General features: G+C 33.9%; 2 protein-coding genes across 4 annotated transcripts; one reads left to right on the top strand and one right to left on the bottom strand.

Annotated features, from left to right (window-relative positions):
* The first annotated feature begins 3830 nt into the window (after positions 1 to 3830).
* Positions 3831 to 7067, top strand: LOC139898078 (uncharacterized). 2 transcript variants are annotated; one of them, XM_071880786.1, is made up of 2 exons: positions 3831 to 3949; positions 5562 to 7066. In XM_071880786.1, exon 2 carries the CDS (start codon positions 5575 to 5577, stop codon positions 6586 to 6588), a length of 1014 nt encoding a protein of 337 aa, XP_071736887.1. In that variant the 5' UTR covers positions 3831 to 3949; positions 5562 to 5574; the 3' UTR covers positions 6589 to 7066. The 2 variants fall into 2 exon arrangements, with proteins under 2 accessions (XP_071736887.1, XP_071736888.1); XM_071880787.1 differs by lacking the exon at positions 3831 to 3949 and adding an exon at positions 4295 to 4662 and having other exon boundaries at positions 5562 to 7067.
* Positions 7068 to 8973: 1906 nt separating this feature from the next.
* On the bottom strand, positions 8974 to 11945 carry LOC139898076 (partner of Y14 and mago-like). 2 transcript variants are annotated; one of them, XM_071880784.1, is made up of 4 exons: positions 11640 to 11945; positions 11389 to 11514; positions 9783 to 9998; positions 8974 to 9275 (listed from the first exon to the last, which is right to left on the bottom strand). In XM_071880784.1, the coding sequence occupies exons 1-4, from the start codon at positions 11829 to 11831 to the stop codon at positions 9135 to 9137; spliced, it is 675 nt and encodes a 224-aa protein (XP_071736885.1). In that variant the 5' UTR covers positions 11832 to 11945; the 3' UTR covers positions 8974 to 9134. The 2 variants fall into 2 exon arrangements, with proteins under 2 accessions (XP_071736885.1, XP_071736886.1); XM_071880785.1 differs by having other exon boundaries at positions 9783 to 9995.
* Positions 11946 to 21808: the final 9863 nt, after the last annotated feature.

Genomic DNA, 21808 nt, shown 5'->3' with positions numbered 1-21808 from the left:
ATATTTATTTGAATATATATGATAAGTTGGAATATTAATTGTATGAATAACTTGCGACGTATATTTAAAACGTGTTTATGAATGTTGAAAATATATATTAACTTGGTCATAAAACGATTTGTTATTATATATATATATATCAACAAATAGCGAGACAATGATTTATAGAAGTAAATGACCAAAACACTCGAAAGTTTAAGATACACTTTGAATGATATAGTTTATTGATAATTTAAGACTATATTTTGACAAAGGTACGAGTCACAAAACGTAAATTGCGAGTTTTCTAAGCGTACAAAAATGCGTTCGAGAAACCGGAACTGGGACATAAGTCGAGTGACAACGTACGGGTCATCGGAACGAAAATTACAAGTCAACTATGCACATGAATTTAATATAATATATAATTAATTATTTAAATTATATATATTATATATATTATATAATAATATGTCGACAAACAAGAAAACAAAAACATTTTGAGCTGGATCAGGCGGCCATGCGATCGCATGGCAAATACACTAAAAACCTATGCAATCGCATGGGCATCAGATTTCAAAAAGTTGCCTATAAAAGTCCAGTTTCTGCTCGAGTTCTTACACATATATTACTCCATGTGTAATATTATTATTATTTATTATTTATATTAATTATTATTATTATTATTATTATTATTATTATTATTATTATTAATCTTAATATTTTTAGTAATATTATACATAAAATACTACGACGAGGTCATGAGCTTGTCACTTTCAAAATGGTTTTTCGAGCGGGATAGAGTTAAGGAAATTATGAGTTATAGCTATGGAGGTTATGGGTATGATTTGGGGATTATGCTCGTAAAGTCAAACCTAGTGTTTATCATCTCCGTTACGTTTACGTACTTTCCTACAATATTGAATCTCAATATTGATACGTAAGCACTCATATTTTATCTTTTATATATTAATTGTGTATCCATGTCCAGTGCTCGAGTATATATATTTATACATGCTTGTATGCTAAATTTCGTCGTTAAACAGTTATAATGAATCACGAATTAAATACATATATTACTGGTAAAAGGTATATGATATACATGTTTTTGAAAAGCTGGCGAAAAATCAATAACTTTTCATTTAGATATCGAATAGCTTCGATGAACGGATTAAAAGATATGATCAACTGAATTATGATTGACGTTAATTGAAATTGCTTTTGAATCTGCAATTAAGATATAAACAACTTGTTTACGAGATTGATAAAATGGATTTTTAAATATTACCAACCGAGTAACTGAAATCTTATATAAGGCACGTCTCGTTTTATTGAACAATTGTCAAAACTGATTGTTTTATCATATTTTAAAGCCTTATAAAAACTACAGTTTAATTTTACAAGAATTGGAAAACTATGTGAAATATTAAAATGATTCTATTGCCATGATCATTCAACTATTGTATGGAGTCAGATTGACTTTTTGAAATAACTTTTGATAACTATTGTATGTCGATCTCGAGCATTAGGATTGTGATACACTATGACCTGACCTAGCTTGATAAACAATTATTGACCAACATATGTTCTCTAGGTTGAGATCTATGATTATTTGGTAATCCGAGTTTCGGTCACATTTTGGTGAACGACTTTTTATGCGGCTAAGGTGAGTTTCATAAGATCCCTTTTACTCTCTACATTTTTAGGCTGAGAATACATGCAAATGCTTTATTAACCGATATACAATATTTATATGTGTGAGTTTCATTTGCTCTCTTTTTAATTGCTTTTGCAATCTATATTTTGGGCTGAGAATACATGCACTTTATTTTAAATGCAATGGACACAAGTACATACTAAATTCTACACCGAGTTTGAACCGAAAATCCCTTAGCTTTGGTAACTAGTAACTGCCGGTTATAAGAACTGGTGGGCGCGAGTAGTAGTATATGGATCCATAGGGCTTGATATCCCCGTCCGAGCTAGAGCACTAGCCTTTTAACGGACGTATGCTATTTGAGAAGCGTACACGTTGGTTTGCGTGTATTATTAAGATGATTATACAAAGGGTATAAATTATATATACGTTAAGTTTAGTTACCAGGGTGCTCAATTTCGTAGAATATTTTGATAAACGTTTCTGGATTGAACAACTGAAATCTTGTGATCCACCTTTATATACAGATTATGCGAAACACTAAAACTATGAACTCACCAACCTTTGTGTTGACACTTGTTAGCATGTTTATTCTCAGGTTCCTAGAAGTCTTCCGCTGTTTGCTTATATGTTAGACAAGCTATGTGCATGGAGTCTTACATGGCATATTTATCAAGGAAACGTTGCATTCACCAAATCATCACCATGTATCTTATTTTGACTGCATTGTCAATTAAAGTACTATTGTAAACTATTATTTACGGTGATTGTCTATATGTAGAAATCATCAGATGTCGAAAACCTTTGATTTAAATATTCATTTATGGTGTGCCTTTTCAAAAGAATGCAATGTTTACAAAACGTATCATATAGAGGTCAAATACCTCGCAATGAAATCGATGAATGACGTTTTCGTCCATCTGGATTTGGAGCGATCGTCACAGGGTGTTTAATACTTCGAGGACAAACGCACTCGCCAAGTGCACTTTTAGGGGGTGATATACATACGTTAAGTCTAGTTACCGGGTGCCCACGGTTAAGCATATACTTTTCATACTGATTTAAACTGCTAATTGAAGCACTGAAATCTCGTGGTCTACATTACTTTACTGATTACAAACTATAGCTCACCAACATTCGTGTTGACTTTTAAGCGTGTATTTCTTAGGTGCTTAGACGATGTTGCTTCCGCTGTTAGAATTGCTGTCTTGGTGTTATAGACTTGCTGTTATGGACATGCTGTGTTAGATTTCCGCTGCATTACTTAGAGATGTCTCAATCATGAAACTTTTATCTTGCATTCGTAACTTATGTTATTTTCAAACAATGGCTTTGTAACGACCTTTGGATCACGTACTTATGTTAACGCTTCTATTCATAGGAAGCACGTTATCTTTTGTAAAACGATATCTTTTTATGAATGCAAAACTGGTTTTCAAACAGCATATAGTGTTTGACCTTGTAATGATCCTGTTGTTGATGAACCGTACATGATGGTTTTGTACGGGGCGTCACAGTTGATTTGCATATGCGAGTGGACGCGAAACTTAGAGATGTGGGAATTCATCGACTTGTAGATCACATACACAATCTTCCACCAAATTATCGCATACGACATGATCTGACAAGAAATCCAAACAATCAAGATGACGCTGGACCTTCACACATTTCCGATGACGAGAATGAAGAAGATGAAGAAGAAGATCAAGAAGACGGCGACGAAGAATAGGTCTTGTAGTGTTTTTAATTTGCAATAAAAGTTTAGTTTTATTTATATTATCATGTAATTTTATTTTTAATTGTATTGTATGTTTTATTTTAATGTACTTTTTTTTAATTATTGTAATGTTTTTTAATTTTTAGTAAAAGTTTTAGTTTTATTTAAATAATTGTAATTATTTGATAATATAAAAAGGGGATGATTCTCACACACACTTTTTTGATCCTCACACACATATTTTAACATTTTACTCTTCTAATAATACTCAGTTGGTGTGTGAGGATTAAAAAAGTGTGTGTGAGAATCATCCCTATATAAAAAAATTTAAAAAAACAATAAAAAAAATGAAAGGTAAAGTTTCATTGTTGAATGAAGGTGCTAATGTGACGCCGAATAGTTGGTTACTTTTAAACACATTTAGTCTTTGTGGGGAGTGGCTACGTGACTTTCGAATATTTGCATCATCGTTTCCGAATATTACTCTCGATATCCACTCCTTACTTCCCCTCCCATCTCCCCCCCACACTTTTTCATATTTCAGATCAACCACCACCAAACCCTAGACGGACGTCCTCATATTTCTCAATTTTCAGGTACGTGTCTTTGAAACTTCAATTAGGGTTGATTAAATTTCAAACATACCTACTTCTGATGTTAAATTGATCGTACTTATTCACATCTTTCATTTCTCTGCTTATTTGATCTATCTAGTGTAATATATTAGATCCAGATAGTTTCAACTCGTATGGTTGATTTCTGCATAGATTAGGTTTGGATAATTCACTGAATTTAAAGCTATTCTGTCTATGGTTTGATTTGCGTTTTTTCTGTCCTTTTAATTACTCTGCAGGTGATGATGATCCACGTTAATTTGGTTATCCTAAAATCAATTTTTTTTTTTTTTTTTTTTTTTTTGTCCAAAAATACTTGGGTTATGTTTAGAGAATGGTTTTGTTTGTTATGTTTTAGCTGTTTTGAAGCTGTGAGAATTTATCAGATGACAAATTTTGTATTGCTCTATGAAAATTAAGAGCAGTTAGTGACCTTGATTTGGCTTTTCGAGCTTCATTCGAGATTTTCGTCTTATGTGTTCATTTTTAGAGAACAAAATGTGCGAAAAAATAAGATCTTTTTTTGGGTCATGCCTTGCATCTTATGATCTTAAGCTCATAACCTTGTAGACCTGTGCATAACTTGTTCATTGTTTTCTGATACATGTGTTATGAGGTGATCAGTGGCGGAACTTGAACTCAAAGACAGATGGGGCGAATGCTAAAATTTAATAAATTTTTCATTTTCAGCGGGGGTAAACGCTAATAAAAACCTTATTTTTTAGTAAAAAAGTTGTTTTTTTTAGTGTGAAATTTTTTTATCCGTTAAATCCAGGTGGGGCAGATACCTCCTTTGGATTACTCTAAGCTCCGCCCCTAGGGGTGATATTTTTTTTGGTAGCAGCAGTTCGTTCGTTATACTCGTTGTATATATTTTGTTTGTGAAGAAGATAGACTTGAACATTTTTCAATACCAATAGGAGTTTTCACTCATTTACCTATAAATGGGTCATTTGGGTCATTTTTTTTTTATTATAGCGCCGTCAAATAGGTTAAGCTCATGGTCGCTAGGTAACGAGCCGTGGGTCCCGTGAAATCACTAGTTTGGAATTCTTCTAATAAAATACTCTTCAAATTGTACAACACACCACTAAAATCAACTATAGGACCCCATATATTTGTGGGATTTATGTTCTTTTGGAAGTAAATAACCACCAAGTATGAAGGGTACTTTTTAAAAAAAATCGGGACTCCTTTAAGTTTTGATCCTAGATTCGCCACTGGGTAAGCTTAAGGGTTTTAGTGAAAAGGAAATAGTTTTATTTGGTCAAACAGATTGATATTCATCCAAAATGTCCGTAGATATATCAAAACCTCCCAACTTGCTTGTCTAAAGTAACTTAGTTTATTTTTTACCAACATAGTTATTCATTGATTCCATTCACCTTTAACGCTTTATATAATTTTTGACTCTACAATTGAATAAATATGTGTTTTTTTGTCTGACCAAACCAGCCCTGTGGAATTTGATTTATACAGATACATCCAAACCCTTAATCTCTCCATTTTGTCACCTATTTTATTAACAATCGAATTCATATAAAGCTTGTATGGTTCGAAGTGTTATAATTTGATTACAATCTGTTCATGTCAGGCTTATATTCAAAATGGCAAAAAGTAACAGGGGAAGACGTAGAATTGCTTCACGTCACTGCAGAATTACCCCATACTCAACATACACCTGTCAACATGTATCACGGGACCCGCACAACAAGAAATCGTCAATTGTTATGCCCAAAAAAGATTGGGAAGACATAATGTGCTCTGTTTGCATGGAGTATCCTCACAATGCTGTTCTTCTCTTATGTTCTTCTCACGATAAAGGCTGTCGCCCATATATGTGTGGGACCAGCTCTCGCTATTCCAATTGTCTTGACCAGTACAAAAAAGCTTACACAAAAGTGACATCATCACCACATCATTCTCACTCTCTACAAACAAACACTACTCCCGTGTTCGACCAAATTTCTGGTTGGCCCGTTGAGAAATGCGGTGAAGGATCCGACCTTTCGTGTCCGCTTTGTAGAGGAAAAGTCAAAGGTTGGACCGTAGTGGAATCGGCTCGAGAGTATCTTAACGGTAAGAAACGAACGTGTATGCATGAAGATTGTTCTTTTGTTGGAGGGTACAAGGATTTGAGGAAACATGTGAGATCCGAGCATCATAGTACTAATCCACATGAAGTGGACCCCGATCTTGAACAGAGATGGAGCCGGTTTGAGCGGGAACGAGAGCGTGATGATGTCATCAGCACGATTACGTCCTCCATTCCTGGTTCGATGGTGTTTGGTGATTATGTCATAGAAACGAACGACCCGTATGGGATTGATTCCGATAATGAAGATGGGTTTGAAACGGGTTTGAATATGGGAATCGATGGCGATTTAGTAAATATGCTTCTTTTGTTTCACGCATTTGGTTCAGGTGGAGGGATAAGAAGACGTAATGGTGTTGGTGGTCGTATTAGTGATGATGATGATGATGATGATGATGGTAATGGTGATGATAATAATGGGATGTCATTGGTCAACCGTTTGCATCGTCAGGGTAGGGTTTTATTGGGAAGATCAGGTAGGCGAAGACGAGATCGAGTAGTCAACAGAGGTCAAAGTCAAACGTAGCTGTACAAAATGAAAGTGAATGTAAAGATGGGAATCAGGGAGTTGTTAAAATTGTCGTTTTAAGTTGGTTTTGGTGTTTAGAAGGGAGATATATAAAAAGCAGAGGTGGTTTCTATGCTTCCCTGTCCTCTGTCAACAAATTGTATTCACATTTGAAGGAGCTTTTACTTGAGGCCCTGACAGAAGACTGCAGTCCCTTTATTTTCTTTTTAATTTAAATTTAAATTTAAATTTAAATTTGCAGTTGTTGACCACAGGGGTTTGGTTGACTAAATTATTTTAATTTATGTCTGTAATTTACTGATTCCCTGAACCTGTTTATGTTCATGATGTTTATGAATCAAAACATTCTTCAAATCTGAATTGCACTAATGTAATGTTGGAACTTGCAAGCATAGATGTAACTGGATTGGGGGGTTTAACTTTCCAACAGTAAAAATCAGATTATCGGTATTGTTTTCTTGTACAATTTTGATATTACAGATCAGGGTTCGTGTTACAAGGTGCTGTTTCTATAATATTGCTCTGTTGGTAAACAATACCGGATTAAATATTCTCAGGTTTCAACTTGTCGCTACATACATTATGGTACTTCATAGTGTATGTATATGTGTGTATGTATATTTCGAAATTAATCTAGCTTGACAACCAAAAAAAAAAAAAAAAAAACTTTTAAATTTACAAAATGTGTATCAAGGTAGCTTGACAAAATTGAGTATAGAATTTTGGAGCTTGAACTAGTAAGCCGGTTGAACTCAAAACCGTTTCCAGTTGTTATTTGAGTACGGATATTTTCAAGAACCAGTGTAGGAAAATAGCTAAATACGGAGTAGCGGTCTCCATTACGTTCGATGATATAGATTAAAAAGTAGTAGATTTTTCCTGTTCGGTGCTACTCGGGAAGGCGAGTACTCTGACTTCATACTCTAATGTATGCAGTCTAACAGGATTACGTCATGGTTGTTTCCAACTCATCCCTGGACACCACTAAATATTCCTTCTAGACAGGTTTCGAACCTGAGACCTCTTGCAACGAACTTGATGATATAGATTAAATTTGTTATTTGGGTGTTGAGAGACAAAGAAAGCGTTTAACTTTTGATATATAAATTTAGCGAGCCGTCACTGTTTTTGATAATATTTTATTTAATACGAAGTTCATTTCACTTTATTCACAAGTTCAAACGCCATTTCGTTCAAAAAAGGAGTGTAACCAGAGGGTGCTGGTGCATAAAAGTCCCGAGTTTGTACCAACAATTCAAGTTAAATGTCTGAGTAGACTGTCGATCGACAGTTACCGACAGAAAACCCAGATGAGTATATAATGGAAACTAGGTTTTCGTTTGAGTGCTAATCATCAAGTCACCTCCATAATCCTACCAGACGTTTTCTCTTCATCTATAATCTCACAAAACCCCACCAAGTCGAATAACGATTCTAGACATCGATCTAATCCGTCATTCATTGATTGGTTCGACTAAATCGATACTCGAAAGTCAACGATTTGACAGAAACCTCGATCCCGAGATCCGAATAGCTCAAACAAAGTGGTATCCCAATATTCAGAAGATTAACCCGTATGTACTTGATCTAATTAAACGATAATGCACTGCTATTAGAGTTTGGTTATGATCCCAGAAAAAAAGGTCAACAACTCACAAAAATATGTGTTATTTATGATTTTGATGTTGTTTAATTGCTTTACTCATTGCATTCATGTAGCTGTATTGTATTTAGATGCATATTTTATTCAGTAAAAATACAAAAATATTTGCATTTAGGTTCATTATCATGGTTACGGATCATATCTCCATGTCAAAGTCAAACGGAGTCAAGGTGCGTTTTCGAGTAGCGTTTTTCGACCCGCGTTTTCGCCGCATTTTTCGACGAATGTTTTCGACCAGCATTTTCGACACGTGTTTCGACCAGCATTTTCAACGCGCGATCTTCACCGCGCGTCTATTGAGGCGCATTTTCTATGCGAGTTTTCGACGGATGTTTTCGACCAGCATTTTCAACACGCGTTTCGACCAGCATTTTCAACGCGCGATCTTCGTCGCGCGTCTATTGAGGCGCATTTGCGAGTTTTCGACGCACGACGCAACCGACCCGGGTCTTGACCCAACCCATTCTACCCATTTTAATTCTGACCCATTTCGACCCATGAGCCGTTTCGACCCAAACCCATTTGATCCTCGACCCAACCCGACACATCTCGACCTATTTCCAGGTATACCGTTTAGTACCGAACAATAGCACGAAATATTTGTTTGGGGGCTACGAGTACATAAAAATTTACAAAACCCAAGATCACCTAAAAAATCAAAAAAAGAGTGCAAACAATCCAAAAATAATATGTTCATATGTCAATAGCCACTGCATTCCTATTCATGGTGGAAACAAATTTGGCCTTATAAATGCCAGAAAAATCAGGTTGAATTTAGTTTTAGATGTGAAAGAGCACCTAATATCTTAACAAATAAAACCATAAAAAAAAAAAAAAAACTGCACTTGTTTTAGTTCTACTGAAAACAGAAAATCTGATTTTATACAGCTCCAAGAGAAGCTTTTTTCTCCTCCAGAACCTTCAATTCTTGCCGCCATTCGTCTAATTTAGCTACCTTGTCCAACTGTTCCGGTTTCAAATCATTTCCTACTTTTTGCTGTTGGGCCTCGGTCAGCCGGATCTGCAGACATATGACAAGTTATAATTAATTGTTCATACCTAATGTACTGTTACACATGTATGAACTTAATGGCATAATTGTTATTGTGAATAAGACTTATGAAAGCTGCAAGATACTAAATAAGTCTTAAAGTTTATCGCATTTTTACCTCCAAAACGTAACAGGCGAGTTTAAAGCATACAAATTTATGATGACTGCAATTCAACGCGTGCTACTTCCTCCAACCCAACAACCAAATAACATGTACACTTTCGTTAAGTCTCATTTTTTTTTATATTTAATTATTTTGTCACCTTTAGAAGGGGGTGTATTTAATGTTCTATAATAATCTTGTACCGAGACAGACAGTGAAACCACTATGGGAAAGTAAATCACTTACTTAAGCATATTTGTGTTATCATGTTGAATTTCGCTTAAAGTATAGATTTTATAATTCTAAAAAGAAAAAGTTTCAGCCTTTCTAAAAAAAGAAAGGAAAAAAAAGATGTTTCAAGTGCAGAACTTTACCTTCTTTTTCAGGGCACGTATTTTTTTATCAATATCGGGAACATGATCTTCTGTGGCCGAGCACTCTTTCGAGTCCAACGGAGGGGTAACAACGGAAGGGTTTCCAGAAATAGTAATTTGATTTATCTGGGACGCAATGGACTCAGTGGATTCAGATGCTAGATCCACATCTTCATTAGACGAAACTTCACTTTTGGCTTTTTCGAGTGAAGCCTGCTTCAAGAAATAACATAGAAGACATACTTACTATGAAAATAACATGTCAAGCTTTATACAGAAACCAACTATTTACAATAATTAAGATGAAGCGCCGAAGAACATCATATGGACAAGACCTAAAAAATAAATATAACATGTGTACGCACATTCCTCTAACCCCTAAATGAGCATTTCATCAAGTCAAAAAAGGATAATAAGTTAACATAACAAGGTTTAATTAGATTAACATAAAATACATAGAAGTGCCTACCATAAATTCTATATTCGCATGACATTTACCGTATTTATATAACTGTGAAAACCATCAAGTCACAAAACTTTGTGCATCAAAGGCTAGCAAGAAATAGCATAAGTTCCCTAAAAGTATTAACTTATTATAACATGTGAAACTAACTATTAGAGACTTAAAAGGGAGCTGAAATTCCTCAATTTTCACTAAATCCCTCTAAATCCAAATGAGCATTTCATTAACCCATAAGCGCTTAAAAAGTTTGAATATCAAAGTTTAACTAGACAACACAAAGTTCTTTGAATATCAAAGTTTTCCCAACATTGACCTTACTTTTAGGGTTAACCATCTAATTAGACGTTTTTGAGCGAAATGGGACGAACTAGTCACCAAACCTCCGCAACGATCGCCGCCACCGCCGTTTGCAACCGCGAGTGTATCTTGGAGAACAATTTGGCTAGTGTGTGAAAGCTATGGTGTTTGGTGAGTGTAATGATGATGAAAGCTTGTATTCTATAGGCTGGATTACATAAAGTAGGTACCATGATTCTACATTTACAATAATAATCTAAGGCAATAACTAAGATGTCAAGTTTCACTTCCGTGTGCACATAGATAAGCACTGCAAAACATCATACGAACAAGATCTACCAATATATATATACCATGTGTTAAGTAATTTCCTCTAACCCTAAATGAGCATTTCATCAAGCCAAAAAAAGGATAATAAGTTAACAAAGCAAGGTTTAAATAGACAACATAAACTACATAGAAGTACCTACCATCAATTCTACATTCGCATGACATTTACCATATTTATTTCAGTGTGAAAATTATCAAATCACTAAATTCTGAACATTAAACAATTAAGATATATAGTGTTAGTTCCCTAATAGTTATTAGTTACGGAGTATAAGCTTATTATAACAGGTGGAACTAATTATTAGAGACGTAAAAGGGAGCTAAAATTCCTCAACTTACACTAATTCCTCTAAAACTAATTGAGCATTGTATCAACCCTAAAACGCATAAAAATATCGAATCACGTACAACATAAAGTAGCTACCATTCATTCCACATTTACGATAATTATATATTGCAATAATCCTAATAAATACATATTACATATATAGGAAATAGTTGAATTAAACGATAAACCTGTAAACGCTTCTCCTTCTTTCTTTCGTTCCGTTTAGCCGATTTGCTCTTAGCTTTACTAACAACATCAACTTCAGGATCATAACCAGGTGGCACTGTTTCCACAGATTCCATCTCCTTCTTCAACTGTTCATATCAATTAACACATGATATTTATCATTAATTCAAATTTAATTACGCTAATAAAAAGGTAAACCTATAAATCTAAAATATAGTAATATAAAACGTAAATGTGATACTAAAAGAAATACCAAGGCGCCTTTAGATTTGTAAATGGCGACTTCATCTTGAGGTGTGTAACCGGCTCGAATTCGGATAGGTTTGCGTAAGGTTCCGTCGGGTCTTCGGGTCGGGCCAAGGAGTCTTTCTCCTTCTTTTAGGGTTTTGGATATCTCAGCTGCCATTTTTTCTTCTTCTACTATTCCACCACCACTATTTGCCATAAAACTAAATAAATACCATAAATTAAATAAACAAATCGCGATTTGACTAATATTGTGGTTAATTAGAGGTTAATGCACCGTCGAGGGTTTTCGCGGAGGGACAAAACTGGGTATGTTACTGTTACTGTATGAAATTTGGGTGTTTTTTTTTTTGGGTTGATATATCTGACAAGGTTTTGGGCCTGGTTCAAAACCGGACCAATACTTTGGGTCACGCTAAGAGGTCAAACACAACTATATGGGGTGTTTTAAGTTGATTTGTTGCTACTTAGGTTTTTTTCTTCTTTGACGTAAAATAACGAAAACTTTGTAGCGACGACACATTCACGATAATGGAAGCACCTCAAAAACCGAGAGATGCAAAGGATTACCGACGAACCTTGAAACTAGAAAACAAAAAACAAGCAACATAAGCGAAACCAAACCGAGGCTCGCGGACCCTAAACAAAACAACGAAGACACAACCACGAAACAAAACACTAAACTAACTATAAATAAACTAGCACAATATCTAAAAAAAAAAAAAAAAAGTTGAGAAAGTAAAAGAACTAACAAATATAAAATAATAAAGTACACATCACTTGCCACCATATTTATACGTGGCGCGAGACCTTTTTTTGGTCTTTATAATCGGTCTTTGAATTTTTCCATCCACTTATTTGTAAGTTATCGGCTTCCCTGTGCGTGATTTTATAAGAGAAATAAGGTGAAACGGGCGCGGCTGACTTCAACGTACTTGCATTCATATACTAATCAAGCGAAGCATCAAGAAAATCATCACCCCGACTACGCGACTATGATTGAAAAGGTTTTAAATCGTCTCCCCAAAATCAATGTCAAAAACGGTATTTTGTAAACTAAACGATCTTTCCATATTCTTGCCCTTGTCCGAACCCTTGTCACCGACTTCGTTTTGAACATTTGAACCAAAAACTTTAGAGGACTTTTTTTTGTTCGTACCATATACGACAAAAACCTTCACAAACAATTCGCTAACAGGTACAATATCTCCTTCCTTTCAAGTTACCAACACAATTAGAATACATGTGCCTCAATTTCACAACAGATGCATGGCCGTCAGCTTTAATAAAACTATCTTTTGACGAAGCCCCGTACAAATTGTTCATCGCATCAATAAAATCCCGATGCTTATGTTTTGATGTCAAAGTTTATAATTATTATCCGAGTTTAAATTTATTATAAATTCAAGCTATTAGCATCATTTTGGTGAGAAAATTTCTAGCGCCTATAAAAAAACAATTTAATAAATTAGTTGAACTAGTTTATAAATAGGGTGTGTTTGGATGAAAGTAGCTGGAGCTGGAGCTTGTAGCTTGAGCTGGAGCTGGAGCTTATTTTATAAGCTGGTAGCTGGAGCTTACTATTTTTTATAAGTGTTTGGTAAACTAGCTGGAGCTTATTTTTCAGTTCATAAGCTCTACTTTTTTTCATAAGCTACTAAAAGTAGCTTATTTTTTCAGAGCTTATGATTTTCATAAGCTCTACTTTTTTTCTCTACCAAACGAAGCTTATGACTTGAAGCTTATTAAAATCATAAGCTCAAACTCCTACAAGCTCCCATAAGCTCCAACAAGCTCGTCACCAAAACACACCCATAAGCTCATAGCTTATGAAATGATAACTTACATAAAATAAACTAGTTTAACTAGCTTATAAAATAAGTTCATTGCTTATGGAGTGTCTTTGGATGACATATTTTAGGAAGTTATGAAAGCTTACAGGAGGTTAAACTTATGATTTCAATAAGCTACAAATTATAAACTTTATTTGATATATGTTATAAAGTACTTCGTATAGTTTATGAAAATAACAAGCTCTTAAAAAATAAACTCTTCACAACTAACTTATTAAATAAAGTAAAGCTTCTTAAATGTATTATACCCATATCTAAATGATAAAGCGAAAATGAATAGTGATAAAGCAGAAATGAATAGCACTATTCATTTCCACTTTATTCAAACTTAACCCCTTAACTTTTTTCACTTTATTCAAACTTAACCCCCTAACTTTCATTAACATACAAATCGAACCCCCCACTTTATACGTATATTTTTTTCAAAATTTCATAAGCTTAACCCCCTAACTTTTATTAAAATACAAATCGAACCCCCATTTTACTAACTTTTTTTTATTTTATTAATATTCAGTTTTCACAAACTTAACCCCCTAACTTTTATTAAAATACAAATCGAACCCCCACTTTATACGTAAGCTATTCATTTCCACTTTATCAAAACTTAACCCCTTAACTTTTTCACTTTATTCAAACTTAACCCCCTAACTTTCATTAACATACAAATCGAACCCCCCACTTTATACGTATATTTTTTTCAAAATTTCATAAGCTTAACCCCCTAACTTTTATTAAAATACAAATCGAACTCCCATTTTACTAACTTTTTTTTATTATTAATATTCAGTTTTCACAAACTTAACCCCCTAACTTTTATTAAAATACAAATCGAACCCCCACTTTATACGTAAAGTTTTTTCAAATTTCACAAACTTAACCCACTACCTTTTATTAAAATACAAATCGAACCCCCACTTTACTAACTTTTTTTTTAAATAAAACCCGAACGCTAAAAGCAGTAACTTTCACAAAAAGGAACAACCCTTCAATGTTATGTCGAAAAAAATTCTTTTTTACAAAATAGATCAAGATTTTTTTTTTAACTCGCATTCAAAACGGAGCCCCCGGCGCGAAGCGAGGGCTCCACAACTAGTAATTACTAAAAGCCCTTCATCATCATAATCATTGTCATTATACAAATATATTAATTATTGTTGTCTTATTAATCAATTAATAGTTATATTCAAGCTACTAAACCAAACACATATAGATATTAATAAACTCTAAGTTTTTAGCTTCAAAATAAGTTCCAGCTATCATGTTAATTTACAAGCTCCAAATAGTTTCGCCCAAACACACTCATAATATAATCTATTATACTTATAATTGTCCTTTTTAGTCAATTTAAACTATAATTCCAGTTTCAACTACTTTACCAAACACATATAAAAAAATACTATGTAATAAGCTTCAGCTTCCAACTTAAAAAATAATAAGCTCCAACTTCTAAATAATTAAACCTTCAAATATAAGCTCCAGCTCCAGCAAATTTTATCAAACATGTCATAATAAAATAAATAAGTTTGAAAAGCTGATAAATGAATCTAAATATTATTGAAAACTACTTCATGAATCCAAAAAAGTTATTTTCAAGAGGAGCTTCTTAATTCGTTATGAACATTTGTTAGGTTGTAGTTTGTTTAGCTAGGTAGTTTTGGAGTTCGTACTTTTTTACGAGTTCATCTTTTTGATGAATTCTTATTCGTTTATAAAAGTGCATCGTTTTTTTAAATAAAAAGAAGAGAGTAGCTTCTTAAAATATTAGGGTGATGTCTCTTCGAGAATTTTTACTGTAAAGAAAAAAAGAAATATAGGTAATGAATAGCAGAAGAGTAACTGTTTATGAATAAGCCTTTTATTTAAAGTATGTGGGAAGTTGAATATTTTTATTTACATTTATTCGTCTTAATCAAATTTGCACATAAAAATGGGCAAGTTACTACAACTATTCAAAAATTGTTAAGCAAAATATAAAATTAGCAAAAAATAATTATGGACATTTAGGTGTTGTTTGTTTTTAAAAAAACGTTTATGTCAGAAGATCTGCAAATCATGTATGCAGAGAAGGCGTGGCCTAAATGTCTGCATGCTAAATAGTCAGGGGAGGCCCGAAGGGAGCGAACAAGGTAATAGACCGCTCGGGGCACAATGTTATCAGGAGCCCAATTTTTTATATATATAAATATATTCGAAGATTTGAGAAACAGGGGTACTAGAGAAACACAACTGAAGCAGCGAAGGCGAAACACAATAGGCTCAAAAACAACAATCAAATGCCTCATAAAAAGAGGAAATCAAAGTCCACTAGCATTCTAGTAAGGCCCGAAGGACCATTTTTAAAATGCTTATATTATTCTTTAGGACTTAAGAACCTTTTTTAAATAGCTTATATTATTCGATACGATCTAAGATCCTTTTTTTCATTTCGTTCTAGGTATTTAAATTCTCGGGATCGGCCATGTGAATAATGAAGATTGTTTAATTTATGTCTGCAATATAACTTAATTATGTCAGCATCACTTAGAAGCAGAATTCTAAGTCTGCGAGTTGGCAGACATAATAAGACATTATTTTATTTTATGTCTTCGGAAACATAAGCAGTCTACATTAATAATGTATGTGGGCGCGCAAACATAAGACATAAAAAGCTATATAGACCGAAAAACATATAACACCTAAGTATGTTGTAGTTTTGAATGTTTAAGGTTACATTAATCGGAACAGAAAGTAGAAACCACATCACTACCATTGTTCTTTGTATATAGATGTCCATTTAAGAATATGCATATTTGTTTGTATGAAAACAACTATTAAGGCGTGTATTGATGTTATGCGAGGTGTATATAAAATAGCTTTTAAATTTTAGAAGGAAATACTATTAAATACGATACAATTTTACACAAGATATTTATTTATTTATAGGATGGATATACTTAAACCTTGTTACAATACTTATAGGCAGTGTACCTAATTGTACAGTAGTGTAGTTTTTAGTAAGTCCGGTTCGTTCCACAGGGAAAATCTTTAAACAAAGCTTAACGCTATATTAGTTTACTTTTATAAAAATACAAATATATATATATATAAGTGATATTATTATTATAAAGGGGGGTTTTTACCGTTTAATAACCGGTTTGTCGATTTTAAAAACTTTAGTTGCAGTTAAAACAAAATGTAAAATATTAAATAAATAAAAGACTTAATTTAAAGCGTAAAGTAAATAACGATAATGAAATTGCGAATAATAAAAGTGCGATAAAATAAACTTGCGATAATTAAAAGTACGATAATTAAAAGTGCAATTAAATACAATAACAATAAATAAAAATGTGATAATTAGAAGTGCAATTAAATATAAAATAAAGGAAATTAAATATGAAATAAAAGAATTATGCTTGTTTAAACTTCCGTAATCATGATGTTTGACGTGTTGATTTTAGTTTTATGCCCATGGGTTAATTGTCCTTTGTCCTGGATTATTTAATATGCCCGTCTGGTTTTTGTCCATAATAGTCCATCAGTCATAAATATAAAGTGCGAGTGTCCTCGTCAAATTATCCTTATACCCGAAGTTTAAATATTCCAACTAATTGGGGACTTAAACTGTAACAAGATTTTAATACTTTGTTTAATAATTACACCAGGATGTCGACTGAGTGTAACCCAAGGTTTTAATACTTTGTTATCAATTATACCAAGTGTCCTTGTACATAATTTCACCCCTGTTTTAATAATTCTAGTGGCTATTAATCCATTCCCGTGTCCGGTCAAATGAACGATTATTTGTACATATAAATATCCCGCCCATCGTGTCCGATTGAGTGTATATGGTTATTTATAGGGACGTCCAATTGTAAATCTTTATATTAACATTAATAAACTATCATTTAGTTAAACAAATATAAAGTCCATTAATAGCCCATAGTCTAATTTCCACAAGTGTCGTTCTTTTGTCCAAACCCCAATTATGGTACAAAGCCCAATTACTCAATTTTAGTAATTAGCCCAACATCATGATTACTTCGGATTAAATAAGCATAATAATAACTTAGCTACGAGACATTAAATTAAAAAGGTTAAACATAACTTACAATGATTAAAAATAGCGCAGCATTACACGGACAGAATTTCGACTTACACCCTTACAACATTCGCTAACACACCCTTATTATTAGAAATTAAAATTAAAATTTAAATATAAATTATAAATATAAATATTAAGTATGAATGGAGAAGAGAAAAGATATATTTTTGCGTTCACCAAACTGCGAATTTATAGGAGATGTGGCCTGACTTTTCATGCCATGCGATCGCATGGACTTTCTTCTTCCTGGCCATGCGATCGCATGGCCAGCTGGGAGAGCTCACATGTTGCTTGTTTCCTTGTGCCGACGTTTTATAAATATAATATAATATATATATTAATTTTAAGAATTAATTATATATTATATTATATTCATATGCATAGTTGACTTGTAATTTTTAGTCCGTTGTGTCGAGCGTTGAGAGTTGACTCTGGTCCCGGTTCCGGATTTTTGAGCGTCCTTGCGTACAATTTAATATCTTGTACTTTGCGTTTTGAATCTTGTACTCTTGTAATTTTGAGACGTTTCTTATCAATAATTGGAACCTCATTGATTGTATTTTGTACTTTTGAGCTTTTTGGTCGTTTGCGTCTTCAATTCGTCGAATCTGTCTTTTGTCTTCACCTTTTATTATTTAAACGAATATCACTTGTAAATAGAACAGTTGCAACTAAAAGCTTGTCTTTCTTGAGGAATAATGCTATGAAATATATGTTCGTTTTTAGCATTATCAAATATTCCCACACTTGAGCGTTGCTTGTCCTCAAGCAATATAGTCTTGAAATACTAGAATCACTTCTTTATTCTTCACACTTTGTACATCAGTGATTTCTATACGGCGGTATAAACAATGGTAGTAACGATGTGGTTTACAGTCCCATATGACTATATAAAAATTTAGATCCATTAAGAAAATTGGATCTTTATGAAAACATTTGATCTTTGAAAATTCAATCTAGCTTTTACCCTAGATAAGTTTTCCGGAATAACCCTTCACCGGTGTTTGCAAAATATTTTTGTGGGCTTGGTGGGTTTCAGATTTGAAAATTTTTAGCTCAAAACTTATGGTTTTGTGTCACCCACTTGCTAACCTTGTATTAGAAAAGCAACACGTCCAGTTTACTTGTCCCGTATATTACCTTTCGGTAAACTACCGTCCGGTAGTAAAGGAAAGCGTTGAACAAGCAACTGTTAAGGCAATGTCCCCTGACATGCTTTTAATTATGGTCTATAACGTGTCGAACGCAATTACTATCCTTTGTAGGAGCAATAGTAAAGCTCACCCTTATAATTTTTCGGTCTGGCACAAGGTCCTGTCTTCGACCATGCTATGCAACCACCGTTCTTACGGTTGACACCCGATTTGGTTCAGGTGACCTAATGAATTCCAGGTGAATTCCTAGGATTTTACGTTCAATGGTAATGAACGCATTGAAAATGGGTTTTCAGAAAACAAATCGGTTTTAATTTGATCAAAATATTTTCTCGTTCAAGCTCGAGTTTAGATATCATCGAATTCCATGAGTTTGTAATTCTCAATCTTTAAAGTCAATATCAAGGATTGAGTAATATCAGGCTTAAATGCTGATTTTTAATCTTTAAGGAGATTATCCTTTTCTGGGGATCTGATTCATTAGTCTTATCCAGCTAATTTGCACGGTGCCCCCCCCCCATTTTACGAGATAAATCCTTCTCATGGTTAGGATAAATCTGACCACTTGGCGACCCTGTTTGATGCTGAGGTCCGTGGATTTCCTGCTGATTTTAGTGATGACTTTTCTAGATTTTTCGTCAACCTACAGCTGGTCTGGACGACAACTTCTTGACCTAAATCAAGAAGCGCGTTTCTTTTTCGGAAGACTTTACTTCCTTTTAATGATGGAATTGATTCATCGTGTAGATCCATTTCTTCTTTTCTTTCATCGGGTAAAATAGTTTAGTTTAGTCCAAAGCAAAAGTATTTTCAGTTATTTGTTACAGAAATATGTGACATATGTTTAAGATAACTTGGTAATTTTTCCCACACTTGGCTTTTATTTTCCTTTTTATTATCCTCTATTCCATTTTAAATGAATTTTAACATTTTGGTTTGTTTCTTAATTTATGTCCTTTCTGAGGTAACAATAATTTCGGTGTTAACACCTAGTTTTATCGTTCATAAATATGTATAAACATGATTTTGAGTTCATTTACTTGAAAATTTTGAAAAATTTTACTAGAATTGGGTAGTCAGTATATAAGACTAGGGCTGTTCTTTATCATCAGAGAGCACTAGATTCTAATACAACTACTACGTTACTAGTATTTTTAATGGTAACCAAGTGTTTAAGATAAAAATTTTAAAAATCCGAAAGAATTTAACCCCTTCCCACACTTAAGATCTTGCAATGCCCTCATTTGCAAGAAATCAGTAACAATTTAAATTATTGAGGGTGATTAGCGTAAAAATGATTAAATTTTACCAAAGTTTCCAAACATATTGGCGTTTGGTTGCTGAATGATAAATGGTGCATATCATTTGTTCATTTCGTCTGTTGTTACATCACATTTATTTGTCATCTTGTCGTCAAAATTAGTAGCTTTTGCTGAACTTAATGCCAGTCTTTGAAAATGCGCTGTTTTACCCTGTTTTGTACAATCGACAATATACATACATACAAATATAATCATGCATGGCAATTTGAAATGGGACTTAATATCCCACTTTCAAATTCTAAATATGAAATAATAGTACACAATAATAATAAAAATAATAAAAATTACACAAATATATCCAATAACATAAGTTTAAACATGAAAAAGTCAAAAGATAAAAACATAAAAATCATAAAAATAACCAAATGGAACTAAATCAGTCTGGATATGGGTTCTAGTTCATCTCGTCAGGTGGGTTCCATTGTTGGTTATAGGTGTTTTGATAGGCTTGGTTATAGTCATACCGGTTAAAGGGTGGTCGGATATCGGGGCTATGTGGCGGAAAATGAGCAGGTCGAGTAGGTACATAGTTATTTGGTACCTGATATGATAGCTGGCTCATGATTTGGTGCTGATGAACTAACCAGCTATCTTGTTGGCGTCGCCTATAATCCTCGTATACTCGCTCGGAGTTCCACTGCTCATACATACTATGTCTGGCCGCGTTCGTCATTGCTTCCTCATCTATACGAACGTGGACGTCAAGAATAGCATCTCGAAAGACATCCCTAATGTCTTCCGCCTCCTCCATTTCCTCGTCTGAGCCTCTCTCTACCTGAGGATGAGATCCCTCATAGGGTACTGCCTGGTTACGTCTACTTTTCAATACCTTAGCACTCACATAAACTTTCAATCCTAAGGGCTCAACCTGTTCTCTACAAAGCTGTAATGGACCCCCTTGGTTCCTATCAACACCTAAATACTCTCCAATGAGAGTAACAAAAATACCTCCTCCTATTATACTCCCGTCCTGCATTCCCTCTACCATTTTAGATAAATAAAAAGCAACACAGTAAGGGATATTGACAAAGCTTCTAGGATCCCGAATACACTTTAGGTAGAATAAATCATGTAAGGTAATTTTTTCTTTATTATGACCTCTCTGTGTAATCGAGTTAGCCAAAAATCTATGAATAATACGAAGCTTGGCTCTGTCAATATGTGTATAGGAGTGTCCCCCTGCTCGTGTAAAAACATCAAAATGTGACATACGTCTCCAAATGGCGTCAGCGTCAAAGTTACTATCTACCCTTTCACCATAATGAATCAAATTTGTACAATCGGGTAATAGCAACTCACCAGGAGTATATATCTGTAAGGCCCTGGCCATGTCCAGCATGGACATTCTGTACATCCTACTGCCAAGGATAAACCTAAGAAATCTTCTATCATCTATTCTAACTATATTTGTATCAAGTGATACAGTACTCATCAACTCAACACACCATTCCTTATATACAGGTCTACGAATGGTGAAAAGACGTTCCCAATCTGTAAAAGAAGAACTGCCATACCTTTGAACTAAAAGCTGTCTAACACGGTCAGCTAGATGGACCGTTTCCAAAGGGGCCCAATCGATTACCCTTGGCACCTCTACATTTTTTGTTACCAATTTGAATTTGTTCCTTTGATATGTCTCGTAATCTCTCCATCTCCTATCAAATCTCAGATTAGGATGCAGAGTGTGCTCAGGAATCGTTGGGAATTCTACTGGCGGCCTCATTGGGAATACTATGAATTCATCAACAAACTGTACCGGATCA

This window comes from Rutidosis leptorrhynchoides, chromosome 3, assembly GCF_046630445.1.
Source record: "Rutidosis leptorrhynchoides isolate AG116_Rl617_1_P2 chromosome 3, CSIRO_AGI_Rlap_v1, whole genome shotgun sequence".
Taxonomy (NCBI): Eukaryota; Viridiplantae; Streptophyta; class Magnoliopsida; order Asterales; family Asteraceae; genus Rutidosis; species Rutidosis leptorrhynchoides.
Note: the sequence above shows the minus strand (reverse complement) of the source record. Positions and strands in the feature narration are given on the sequence as shown.